We start from the raw sequence: 14,047 nt of genomic DNA, 5'->3' as shown, positions 1-14,047 counted from the left end.
GTTTAATACATTGTAATCATATAATGTTATTTGTGTTTTCTGTATTTGACCTGTCGTGATCTGAAAAGGGCAGATTAAGCTCAGCAACTGCAGTATATTCCTATTTATCACGAGTTGCATTTCTCCATTACTTCTTACTTACCTGTTTGCATTCACTTGAATTCATTTTCTTCATGATGACAATTTTATTTTGTCTATTTATATTCGTTTGTGTCACACCTTCTGGCCTCTTCCTCTCTTTTCTCTTTCCTTCTTTTTTTTCTTCCCTTTTAAAATAATTTTTGGGAGCAGGTTTTGGTATGTGTCCCAGGCTAGCCTTCTAGACTAAAACTCGTGAAGCCTAGGATAACCTCAACTTGGAAATCCATTCCTCTGTGACTCAAGCACTGGAATTACAGGCATTAAGCGTTAAACTTACCTTACCCCTTTGCCTTTGCTTTTTAGATATGATCTCTTTACGTAGTTCTGGATGTTCTGGAACTCGCCACGAGAAAGGTTGACCTCAATCTGGAGATCCTCCTGCCCCTTCCTCCCAAGTTCTGGGATGAAGACATGTGCCACCACGCCCAGACCACCTCTTTGCTTTCTCAGTGTACATCTTTGTTCTATTTATTATTGAATTGCTCCTTCGATTATCCTTTATAGGTGACAGGAAATTCCTTATTCATTTTTATGGTAAATACCTATGGTCAGGATTATCAACGTACTCTCTATTCTGTTTTCCTTTTACTTTTAAGCTTTTCTGTCCCGAATATTTAAGATTTTTATTATCTTAATAATTATAACATAGAACAGATTTAATTCTCTACTTTTGTGTAGTATCTATTAATATTATAAAAGAATTGGTAGAATGTTCTTGCTTCATTTCTGATTTCAGTTTTTGTTTCTTATCTGATATTGATCAATAAAACTCATCTTTCAGAATATTTATATTTTGAAATAGATGCCTGTGTTACTGGCTTAATAGCTTTTAGAACAACTTGTTGATACCCATTATTATGTATGAGTAACCAGAAGACTTGGCCTTCCCTTCCCATTCTCCCTTTGTGTGTTACATTCTTTCTACATTATCTAAGCAAATACCATTTATGTTTGTCAGTGTCTGAATCAGATTTTTGCTACTATAGCAGAATACCGTGGCCGGTAATCTGTGAAGAACAGAGGCCGTTGCTTTACAGCTGCAAAGAGTGAGCGTTACAGATGCTGCTGAAACTGTCTTTCATGAGGCGTCCGTCCACTCCCCCGGCAGCATTAACCACCTGGGCTCTTATCCATCAAATAAACACTGCTGGTCCACCAGAGTATCATTGCCATGGCAGTTAAACTTCAGTATGACTTAGAAGACAGGAATCAAGCCGTGGAAGTCTGTCAGTCAGATCTCTACACGTTTCAAAGTCTTATTTCTGTAATAAAACATGTCACATCTCTCCATTCTGCAAATGGGTTTGGTAAATCAGAACACATGTCTTAGCAAGTTCTTTTCATTTATAAACAATATTCTCTAAGGTCATGAATTTTCAATATTGTTTGCAACTCTTAATCTTAATTTGAGTGGCTTGTGGGAAAATTCTTGAATCCCAATTTTTTTACATGAGTCTTTCTGAGAATTTCTCTATTTGAGGCTGGGGGGGGGGGGTGGTGGTGGGTGAGGTTGATGCTTGTTTATAGGATTCTTTTTTTTTCTATCTTTAAAATTCAGAATCATTACTAAAATGCCTCTCAGTTTTGACCAGTATAGATCAGTTTGGATGGATTCATGTCACTTCCTCCTGACTTTTGTTACTTTAAGCTCCAATTAAAAATTATTATAATGTTTGTTCATAATGTTCAATTTCCACAACAAATCGTTGCCTTTTCATATACCGATAAATTAGTTAAAACATATTTTGATTTTATTTTTGTGTATTTCTTTCTTATTTCTGCCACCTTTGAAGTATTTTCTTTAAAACTTTTCTTATGGTAAAGTTTGCTGCATCAGTGGATAAAAGCTCGAGTCATCATGACTGGACTAGGCTAGTCTTAGCCACCACTGGAGCCCTGGCCATTTCATCACCTCCCCATTACCCTAGACTTGTCCTTCCTGGGGATGTTTATTGATGCTTCACCAAATCCTTATTTATTACTCATCATTAAATGGATGGGTTTTTGAAGATCTGCTGCTTGCACGACACTCCTGCTGGGGGTTAGGGTGGAGGCACTGCCTGGCCTTCCGCTCCCATGCAGTTCCCAGTGCCTCCTGCTGGGGCAACTCCTCTGTGTCACCACTCCCTAGACTGCTTCCCTCACTGCATTTGCCTCATTCTTCCTCCCAGGCCATGTCATAGCTTGAGATGACAGAGCTCCGTACATTCCTTCTTACTTTCTAACCCATTCAAGTTTTCCCACAAAGGCTTCCTGCTCTATTCCAGTCCTCTTGACTTTTCCTAAACACAGTCACTACCTTGATTGGCTTTATCTTCTCACTTGAAATGTCCTTTCCTTCCTTTTCCTGTCTGTTATGCTTGGGAACATTAGCAGATACTCTGCCTCCATTAGGAACCGCATCTTGACACCCCTTCTTGGCAGAATTAATAGCTCACCTATTTTTCTGCAATACATTACCACATTTTTAGAACATGTGTCTTGTTGCTGTCTGTATTTGTTTCCCTGTCATTAATACACCAGCCTGCAACCCTAATATCAGTGGAGAGCCAGTCAATACAAAATTTAAAATGTACAAAAGTGTATATGCAAGGATGGATGGCTTTTATTCTCCTTTAGCTTCATATGGTTGTCTGTGTACACAACTGAAAGGTAGACTTTTAACATTTTGCTTCATCTAGAACTTCTTTCTTTTTTCTTTCCAAAGTAATTTAATCATGTCGAAGCAACTTTCCTATTTATGAGTAGCAGCAAAAACTATCTCAGGTTTAAAACCTTTGTAGAATTTTGGAAATTACAGTAGCCATTAATGGAGTCTCTTCTGCATTGCAGGAGACGCCACGGTGACGATAGCTCACAGATACACTCCCAGAGAGCAACTGAAGGCCCATACTCAACTGGCAGACATTATCATAGTGGCTGCAGGTAAGTCCAGAGTGACTGTCATGTGGTGGAATGACATGGTTAAATCATTCCTGCCCTAATTTCTGGGGCACTGAAAGAACCTGTAGGAGACACACATGGGCAAGCCTATGGCTGATGTCTGTGGACTGAATTTTGTCTCGATGCGGTCATCGTATTATTGGCCTATTGCACCTGTGTTAGCATCTGTCACATCATATGGGGAACACTAATGACCCTTGCAACGATAGACGAAGCTCCGGAACAAATGTGTACTTTTCCAGTTGCTTGGGCAAACGTGACTGAGCAACATGTAAGAAACAGATCAATGCCGGTGGTAATGTCATGTGGTTTAGGGAGGAAAGAAACTGAACTTGATCTTGAAAGTTGTGCTGGTGAAAATAGAATGTCTACGTGACAAAGGTGCAGCTCTGCCTGCACCCAGGCTCGAGGCATCGGCTTCAGAGTCTGGACGCTAAAGGGAGGACCACAGGCTAGACCATGTCCCAGTGCGGGCGTCTGATGCGAGAATGGCGACATTTGCCGAAAGGTGGTGTGTGAAATTCGGTGCGACGAACTGAGGGTCTCTGGTTTGTATGAAAGAAGATGAAAAAATTGTTATTTTGTAAAGAATAAGGAAAAAGAAGAGTCAAACCCAACTTTATTATAACAGGGCCCCATAAAGCCATAATTCTTGAGCTGGTGAGCTCCCTGTCACTGTAGTTATTCTGAATAAAAATTTTAAAAAGTGTTATAGATAAATATTTGATAATTTTGGGAATTAACTCTTGCCATAGTTTGAATGACATAAGTATTTCATATTCTTTTTTTAAAATTTAACTTTGTTAAAATATTTTAACATCATATACAGTCATGCTGCATTAGGTTACTTTGTATTTTAGTAAAGAAAGAAAAATATGTGAAATATAGTGAATATGTATATGTTTATTATAACATGTTTACATTTATTAGTTTTAATCATAAGGTAAATTAAGTAACCTGAATGATATTTTAGATCCTAGGAAAGGCTAGAGTACAGAGTTCGTATGAGTGATTAATTTCCTTAGAAATACTGAGGGTCGACTGCATGTCTCTGACTTTATCAGACATGAATATTCTCAGAGAGTGAAGGGAAGATTGGATTTGACCACCAGTAATTGTACTCTTGTGCAGCAGATGTTTCAAATTGTAAGGATGTAATACTTAATAAAATGACAAAGTCTGCCCATTGTAGAGCTTATATTTTTGTGAGAAAAAGCAAAAAACAAAACAAAACAAAAATCCCCGTCAATCTAAAACAGTGTTGGATACAGATAAGGGCTTCTGAAAGAATATGTATGAGATACTATTTTAGATATTGATCCCTGAAAATAATTTTCAAGAACTGGCCAGTTAGTAGAGTCTCATTCCTGGTCGCTCATCTGCCCACTGGGTCCACTCTACCTAGAGTCTCATTCCTGGTTGCTCATCTGTCCACTGCGTACACTCTTCCTTCTTCTGCTTTCTTCCAGGGAGGATGATGAGTGTGGACAGCCTGACCTGTATATTTTGGTCACTGGCTTCTGCCTAGATTTGGCACTGAAGGGAATCTGAAGGGAAGAGAAAGAAAGCTCAGGGCAGGCTATCTCTTCTCTCTTCTTCCTCCCTTCTGCTACTCTCTCCCGTGTCTATGGCTCTGTGTCTAACTCTCTTCTCACAGATTTTGCTCTCACTGGGATATAGTAGTGTAGTATTCTCCACCTGCTCCTTCAGGAATGGGATTGCCCATGCTTTCCCAATGTCTAGCACCTCAGGCTCTCAACAGCCCAAACACAGCTCTGTAAAAGTTCCCTTATCACATGATGGTCTGAGGTGAATTTCATGACCTATGTAAAGTGGAAGAAATATTTATGGAAACATCTGAGAGAAGAACATCCCAAGCTGCAAGAAAAGAAAAAGTCATCACAGAGGGATGTATGGTCCAAAGTGGAGATACTGGGGTGCATGATATACACAATATACACTAGTATATTATGAAGGATAGTGTCAGAAGTACTGTGTGGAACATAGCCAAGGTCACCTCATATGAGATCTTAAAGCTGTGGACATTGGGAGAGCCAAGGATGGAGAAGGGAGCAGGAGAGAAGCTCAGGCTTCTGAAGCCTCCATAGACTGTTAAGAACTGTTTCTAGAAATCCAGGAGCAGCAACAGAGAGAGATTATTATGATTTCATTTACGAGATCCAGCGTTTTTTTCAATTTCCTAGTTTACTTGGCATACAGTGTTTATTTTTTCTTTGCACCCCTTGTTGCACCCCTTGCCACATTTAAAGCTTGAATGATAGATAACCTCTATTGATTTCCTGTTTAGTTACATGCTGCTGGTATTTTCCAGGCTTTAAACTCCACAGGTATTTATAAAATATGAAGGGAGAGTGAAAACTCCAAGTGAAATTAAATTTTATAAAAGAATAATGTCAGGTTAAATTAGCTTCAAATAAACTTAATTAAATTTCTTCTTTTGTGGGCATTTTTCTGAATATGGTAACTCAAGGGGCATTGATTTGTTCCTTGTAGAATAAAAACGGAAGTAATGTAGTAAGCTGCTAATTTAATTATGCCTGTGAGGTTAGATTCAGCTGCAGAGTTTTGAATAAGATTGAGCAAGATGTATTTAGAGATGCATTGAACTTTTTCAGAGCACAGGCCATCATCAAGTGAAGCACTACTATAGCAGCAGTGCATCCTGGGAGATGAATAGTGTGTTGACATCTTAGAAACACTCATACCCACATGTTAAGACTGAGAATGTGGTGAGCAGAGATTGGGAGTGGTCACCTTTCCCACAGGATCAATTTATATTTTGAAAGTGTTGTTTTTACAACTTTAAATCTTTGGAGAAAGAAATTGAAGAAGACACCAGAAAATGGAAAGATCTCCCATGCTCTTGGGTAGGTAGAATTAACATAGTAAAAATGCCAATCTTACCAAAAGTAATCTTCAGATTCAATGCAATGCCCGTCAAAATCCCAGCAAAATTCTTCACAGACCTCAAAAGAGCAATACTCAGCTTTATATGAAAAAGCAAAAACCTTAGGATAGCCAAAACAATCTTGTACAATAAAGGAATTTCTGGAGGTATCACAATCCCTGACTTCAAACTCTACTACAGAGCTACAGTACTGAAAACAGCCTGATATTGGCATAAAAACAGACAGGAGGGCCAATGGAACTGAATCGAAGACCCAGATATCAATCCACTCACCTACAAACACCTGATTTTTGACAAAGAAGCAAAAAATATCAAATGGAAGAAAGAAAGTATATTTAACAAATGGTGCTGGCATAACTGGATATCAACACGTAGAAGAATGAAAATATATTCATATCTATCACCATGCTCAAAACTCAAGTCCAAATGGATCAAAGACTTCAAGGTAAAACCAACCACACTGAACCTCATTGAAGAGAAAGTGGGAAGTACACTTGAACACATTGGCACAGGAGACCACTTCCTAAATATAACCCCAGAAGCACAGACACTGAGAGAACAATTAATAAATGGGACCTCCTAAAACTGAGAAGCTTCTGGTAAAGCAAAGGACATGGTCAACAAGACAAAATGACAGCCTACAGAATGGGAAAAGATCTTCACCAAGCCCACATTGGACAGAGGACTGATTGCCAAAATATACAAAGAACTCAAGAAATTGATCATCAAAAGAACAAATAATCCAATAAAAAATAGAGTACAGACCTAAACAGAGAATTCTCATCAGAGAAATTTAAAATGACTGAGAGACATTAAGGAAATGCTCAACATCCTTAACCGTCAGAGAAATGCAAACCAAAACAACTCTGAGATTTCATCTTACACCTGTAAGAACAGCCAAGAACAAATACACTGATGACAACTTATGCTGAAGAGAATATGAGGTAAAGGGAACACTCCTGCATTGCTGGTGGGAGTGCAAATTGGTACGGCCCCTTTGGATATCAGTATGGCGATTTCTCAGAAAATTAGGAAACAACCTTCCTCAAGACCCAGCAATACCACTTTTGAATATATAACCAAAGGTTGCTCAACCGTACCACAAGGACATGTGCTTAACTATGTTCATAGCAGCATTGTTTGTCATAGCCAGAACCTGGAAACAGCCTAAATGCCCCTCATCTGAAGAATGGATAAGGAAAATGCAGTACATTTACATAATTGTGTACTACACAGCAGAAAAAAAAATAATGACATCTTGAAATTTGCAGGCAAATGTATGGAGTTAGAAAACATCATATTGAGTGAGATAACCCAGAACCAGAAAGACAAATTCCATATGTACTCACTCATAAGTGGCTTTTAGACATAAAGCAAAGAAAAACCAGCCCACAATTCAGAATCCCAGAGAACATAGACAACAAGGGGAACCTAAGAGAGACATACATGGGTCTAATCTACATGGGAAGTAGAAAAAGACAAGATCTCCTGAGTAAATTGGGAGCATGGGGACCATGGGAGAGGGGAGAAAGAGAGGGGAGAAAGGAGGAGAGCAGAAAAAAAATATAGCTCAATAAAAACAATGAAGAAAGAGAAAGTGTTGTTTTTAATGTTAACGACTTATAAATAAGGAACCATGTTCCTCAAATTTTCCTTCGATTGATTACAATATTGAATGGGTATTTTCTTCTCGTGGAGAAACATTCCTCAGCATGTATCTGTGCTTGTGTTTTGTCTTGTCATCATGACCAATGGCAAATCTCCTATGACATGTCTCTTGTGCCTGAATCATATCTTATGTCATCACAAGTCATAATGTCCAATACTGTCATCATCCTCGGGTTTCTCCCATGGGTTCCTTTTTAAATTCCTAGACCAGAATCGGGCTTAAGGTGTTACAAAAGATGGGAAAGGCAAATAAAGGGGGTAGAAAAGGAAAGAATAGAGCTTAACCACATTAACAAATAGGGGTCAGGTCATGGAAAGGCACCAGGGTGATGTCTGGTTGGCTAGTTTCTTCACTACAGTCATTTCCCCAGGAGGATCCTTTTACCACCAGAGGGCGCCAGTCCTGTTTTACATGTTGGTAGCCCAGCCATAGGCTACCATGGTGAGACAATATTTTGAAGGAAGAGGGTGAGAATGTATTTAGTCCTGGTCTTGTATTCTACCTTTTATGTCTCTCACTAGTTACAAAGACTCACTGAGTGCTGGAGGACAGCCCAACATGTAGCCCTGCAGTCATCCAGAAGAAATAAATGTTTAGTTATGGGAATTTCCTGGGACGACCATTGAGACTTTATGAGAGACAAATAAAGACTGTTTTTACATTTCCACTTTACTTATTAATAGTAATGAGGGGAATTTAAGGATAGAACAGGAAGATATTGGCAATTATAGTAATGACAGAAAGCAAGAATTGTACTAAAAAGAGTTCTCTATAACTACACAATAGTGATAAAATATTTCTAAAATGACCACACCATGCACCCTGGGTGGGAAATCAGCAAATGCAATTAGCATTGGGTATTAAATAGGTAGAGAGTGACCTAATGGCAAAGGTAGCCAGAACAGGAGGGCTGGGTCAGTGCCACAACTAGAGTGTCAGCATATATGGAAGCAGCCCCATCTGGAAGTCAGGACGAGCAGGGGGAGGAGCGTGGGATGTGTCAGAAAGACTGATAATCTTCGGGAGATGCCAGTGAAGAATTTGGTGATGAAATCTGGAAGCGGGCTTGCAGAAGAAGAGTAGAAGAAGTCTCTTTGTGACAATCCCGAGGCGTGAGTAATATTAGCTTATGTTTAAGCTGACTTTGTCCCTCTAGGCTCCCGGGGTATTTATGCTATAGGTCTAACTGTATGTCACATAACTGTTGACCATATTCCCCCAGAATGAGGTTTGGAATAAGTCAGAATTTCAAATTGGAAAATCAGATCTCGTTAAACTATGCATTTAGGAGGAAGAGGTTTCGATTCTATGGGAAGCTACCATCCTGAGTTCATGGCGGCGCTCGGTTTCTAGGGCATTGAATACTTTGTAGTTGTCTGAGGTCTTCTTTCTACATGGCAGGAACAGTCCTGATTAGTATTATTTCTTCTTCCTTCTTCTCTTTTAAAGTTTGGTGAGTGCGTGCTTAGAATGACATTTGGCAGAGGAATGAAAAGAAAGTTCAGTCAGTAAAGTATTTGCCTTATAGGCTCTGAGAGTTGAATTCACTACACAAAACCCATATAATAGAATATGTGTGCAATCTCACTGCTGGGGAGAAGGAGATAACCAGGTCCCAGAGTGCTTGCTGCCCATTCAGCCTAGACAATATGGTGAATTTTAGGACAATAAAAGACCTTATGTCACAAAGGAAAAGGTGGATGGTGCACAAGGAATGACTCTGAAGTTCATCTGTTCTCTCTACTCAGGTACATAAAGGTGTCCCCCTCTCCACTTCTTCTACCCCCCTCCACTTCACCTCCCTCCCCCCACTCCACCTCCACACTCAAGATCTGATGCATAGCACCTGCCAAATGAAAGCGTGATGCATTGGTTTTGGGGTGATATCCAGAGCAAGGACTTCTTCACATTGGCTTAAATTTAGCTGATAGGCCTTAAGATTATAATTTTTATAGTATGAAATCTTTATTCTAGTTATTGGATGGCTTATATAGTGTAGCATTATTTTGAGGAACTGCTAATACGTCTAGGTTGCCATTGTCTTATAAGTAATAGAGTCCCATGAATGAAATAAGTTGTTTTCAAGGAACCATTCATAATGTTAAGTTGTGAACAGCTGACTTGAGTACAAATGCTAGGGTTAAGTTAGCTGGAGGTTGAAGACAAAATAGACTCTCACAGATGTCTAAAGTGTCCAGGGGTGAGGAGTAGCGGAGGGCAGGACAAAAATCAGTTTTGTCACCTTAAGAAGGGACTGCTGCCTAGAATAGGGCATGGATTATGAGATGACAGTTGCAGTCCCTGGGTTCTCTTCTATGTTGTGCTCCAAGGAAACTATGGGGTATGCTGAGTTTGCGAAATTCCTTGGAATAATCATTATTCAGACAGGACAGCAATATTTTATGGAACTTCCCAAAGTGCCTCTGCCCATCTGAGTAACTCAAACTGGCTTCAGTTCTGAGATGGGTACCGAGTCACAGGCGTGTTCACTTCTGGGTTTGGGTGTTGCGGTGCTGAAAATGACACCTTGTCCTCTAGCCTTTCCCTCCAGCAGGTGATGAAACGCCACGACACTGCCTCTAGCATATCCATTGTAACCCTTCTAATGACAAACACTGTCATATTAGAGAGGACAGATGGTGGTCATGGTACTGGCTTGGAATATGCATATACTTGGATAGCGTTAGATGACCAGTTGACTTCCTCTCAGCATTCCCTCATGAAATCAAATCTTAGGAAGATAGATTCCTTTTAAGCGTCATCCTAAAATCTCTAAAAATTTTTCTCTGGTATACTTCTCACTCCTTGGAGGAGGGTGAGTAATTTTCAAAATGCCTAAACACTGAAATCCCAAGGGCTGGGCATAGAGATAGTCAACTCAACGTCTCTGACTCACCCACCCTGGGAGTATAGAGTTCACATACTGACCACAGAGGTTTTGAACAATGTAATGATGCCACACTAAAACAATCGTTCCCATGGCCTGGTCCTCCTTTCCTAGTTTCCACCATAATAAACTCTGCTTCCCCAGTTGGAATTCCTTTCCTCCTTTAGCTCATATTTGTCGGCCTTCTTTAATGGTATAAAGGGATGTGCACAGGCCCTGGGAAGTGTGAAAGATTTAAATCATAACTCTACTGTGTATTGATTGGTAACTTTAACATGTCATCCAATCTCTCTGAAACCCACTGTCTCTCTTCATATTCAAACCTACAGTATATAGGACTCCATTCCCATAAGCATTTATTATTCTATAATATCCTGACCAGAATGAGGTAGAATCTCAGTGTATGTTTTGATATTTACTTTAGTAATGGACAAAGAGGTTAAACATATTTTATATGTTTATTGATCATTGATTCTTCTTCTTGAGAACTTTTGTTCAGTCCATTTGCCTATTTATTGATTGCCTCGTTTTCTATTTGAGCGCTTGACTTTTGAAGTCTGTGCACATTTTAAGTATTAATCTCCTATTGTTGTAGGGAGTGTGGGGGCCCTTTGTTCCATCCCAGCCACCCAGCTAGCTTACACCCGAAATAACTACACAGAAACTGTATTAATTAAATCACTGCCTGGCCCATTATCTCTATCCTCTTATTGGCTAACTCTCACATCTTGATTTAACCCATTTCTAATAATCTGTATGTCACCGTGAGGTTGTGACTTACCAGGAAAGATTCAGCATGTCTGACCTGGCAGCTCTATGGCGGTTCTCTCTCTCTCTGCTTTCTTCCTCCCAGAATTCAGTTCTGTCTTCTTTGCCTACCTAAGTTCTGCCCTACCAGGCAAAGCAGTTTCTTTATTAATTAATCAAACAAAAGGCCCTCCTACACCATCCTATCAGATGAGTCCCTATCAAAGGCTCACCCCATTGCTCCTTTCTCTGTACAGAAGCTCTTAAATTCAGTGTGATCCCATTCGTTATTTCTTGCTCCTGCTCCTGAGCCATTGGAGTCCTTTCACAAAGTTGGTGCCCGTGCCTCCACTTTGAATCCTTGGCAGCTTTTACCATAGGCATAATTAAGACTGGTGATTTCCCTGGTACCATTGTCCATTAAAAGATGGAAGGGAATTGGTATGATAGAAGATCTTTAGATATTTTTTTTTATTAGCAAATATAAGTTGGGTTGGCCATGAGGTCTCCTCTATTACAGGCTTGTAGGGGTTACATTAAAAGACACAGTCTATGAGAAATTTTTTTTTGTTTTGTTTTTACATTCTGCCTTCAGTTTCCTCTCCCTTCTTTCTTCCCATTTCCATCCTCCCACTTCCTCCCTTCTGCACCCCATCCACTCCTCCTCTGTTTTATGAGGAAAGTTTTAAACATTGTGATTAACATGAATTCTGTTTAGCAAGGTGAAAGGTAATCACACAGTTGTTTTGACCTTGTCCCAGAGGCCCTTTAGGATAAGGTAACTATAATATGCTCTTTGTTATGATGGACTTTCACACGAGGAAGAAGAACCTGGAACCTTTGTAAGAGAAGCAAAATCTGTATATAATACACAATTTAAAATATAAATATATTTCTATTTAGTAGTTTTATTGGACTATCTAGCAACACCCCAAGGACACTCTTTGGATATCCTGGATAATTTGACAAGCCTGTGGATTTGATAACAGTACCTAGCAGCCTCCTTTAATTAGGAAGCATGGGTGGTAAGGGCATGAGAGGACACATTACAGCTGTGAAAGGTATGCTTTCAGAATACAGCTTTTAGTTTTGGCCTCAGTATTTAAGAAGACAGGGCTGTTTCTCTCAGCTGTGGAAGAAACAGACAAAGCATTGTGGAAGAAATCTAATGTCTTGTCCTGCATATAGAATAAATGATATAGGTATAGCTATAGACACATGGATGTGGATGTTGATATTTTAGGAAGAGAATCATTCATCAGAAATAGTTGTCCAAATAGCATTTCATATGGTGGAATATAATGTCTGAGGACTGTTGAAGAAACATACTGATCATTTTAATCTTCTTCATACTTTCCTTCTGGGTGTTTAAGAGCATGTAAATAGCCATAATTAATTTTTGGTTTTGCACTGTTAAGTCTAATTGGGGATCTAGACCTCGAGTGTTACTTGGTCTTGGGAGGTGTCTCTGACTCTTGGAGAATTTCTGTTACCAGTTGTCCATCTATGTCAAAGGCCTTTCTTGGACTGACTCTGGTTTCCACTGGAAGTACTGAGGGAATCCTTTCTGTGTGTTGACTTTCCATTTTGTAGACTGGATGCTGGTTAGACTTCATTAAGCAAGGTCTCTATGGCCTCCTTGAACAAGAAATTGGGAATTTTCCACAGTTACAGACATTTCTAGAGATAGCCTACAGTTCCATCGGGCCTCATTGGCCTTGGAGGACAATGAAGAAAACATTCTCTCTTTTAGTCCTTCTGGCCACATTAGAATAGCATCTAAGAATGGTCACTAAATTCCAGAAGATCAGTTACACCAGCTTGGTATTTTAACTACTGTATGTTATTTTAATATGAAAATATTTCTAAATGAACTTTGATATATATATATATATATACAAACCTGTATATATGTATAATAACTATATGTTATTTTAATATGAAGATATTTCTAAATGAACTTTGATATATATATACAAACCTGTATATATATATATGTATAATAACTATATGTTATTTTAATATGAAGATATTTCTAAATGAACTTTGATATATATATATATGTTTGTAATTGTTGATTTTAGAATTTAGAAACTATTATCATATATAAAATCCCTGTTTAACTCCCTATTTACCTTAAATAAAAAACTTACTTAGAACTTTATTGCTTATGTAAGTTTTGTATTCCATTCTGGAAACATCATCCATATTAATCTTTATAAAGAAATTTTCCTCCTCCTCCTCCTCCTCCTCCTCCTCCTCCTCTTCCTCCTCCTCTTTCTTCTTTGGCTTTTTGAGACAGGGTTTCCCTGGAACTAGCTCTTGTAGACCAGGCTGGCCTTGTACTCATGGAGACCCTCCTACCTCTGCCTCCCGAGTGCTGGGATTAAAGGCATACGCCATCACCGCCCGGTCAAATAAATCCTTCTTAACTAAAAAATTTTCGTCTTTACAACATTTTAAGATTTCTTAATCTTATTAACAAATGAATTTACTATTTGTTATGAGAATTTGCTCCCTGGAGTGGGGGACTGAGGAAGGCTAAGCTCCATCTACCCTTTCTTCATTAGATTTCCCAAAGAAAAGTTTCCTTTCATTTAAGTTCACCCTGGGTAACCCATGAGTTTATTGGAGTTAGTTTCTGAGAATTAGTAAAGTGTTACTCCTAGGGCTGTGGGTGACTCAGAAGCATTCACTGAACAGTATTCTCTCAGTTTGTATGAGGACATTT

At 39.1% G+C, this 14,047-nt stretch overlaps 1 protein-coding gene across 2 annotated transcripts in view; it reads left to right on the top strand.

Annotated features, from left to right (window-relative positions):
• The window catches only part of Mthfd2l (methylenetetrahydrofolate dehydrogenase (NADP+ dependent) 2 like), a 95,390-nt gene that overhangs the window by 37,307 nt on the left and 44,036 nt on the right, over positions 1-14,047 (top strand). For both annotated transcript variants that reach the window (XM_041671405.1, XM_041671406.1), the window contains one exon: positions 2,974-3,066. In XM_041671405.1, coding sequence (XP_041527339.1) covers positions 2,974-3,066 — 93 coding nt within the window. The remainder of the gene's footprint in view (positions 1-2,973; positions 3,067-14,047) is intronic.

Source organism: Microtus oregoni, unplaced genomic scaffold (assembly GCF_018167655.1).
Source record: "Microtus oregoni isolate MIOR12 unplaced genomic scaffold, Mior012 000021F_ref0000039, whole genome shotgun sequence".
Classification (NCBI taxonomy): Eukaryota; Metazoa; Chordata; class Mammalia; order Rodentia; family Cricetidae; genus Microtus; species Microtus oregoni.
Note: the sequence above shows the minus strand (reverse complement) of the source record. Positions and strands in the feature narration are given on the sequence as shown.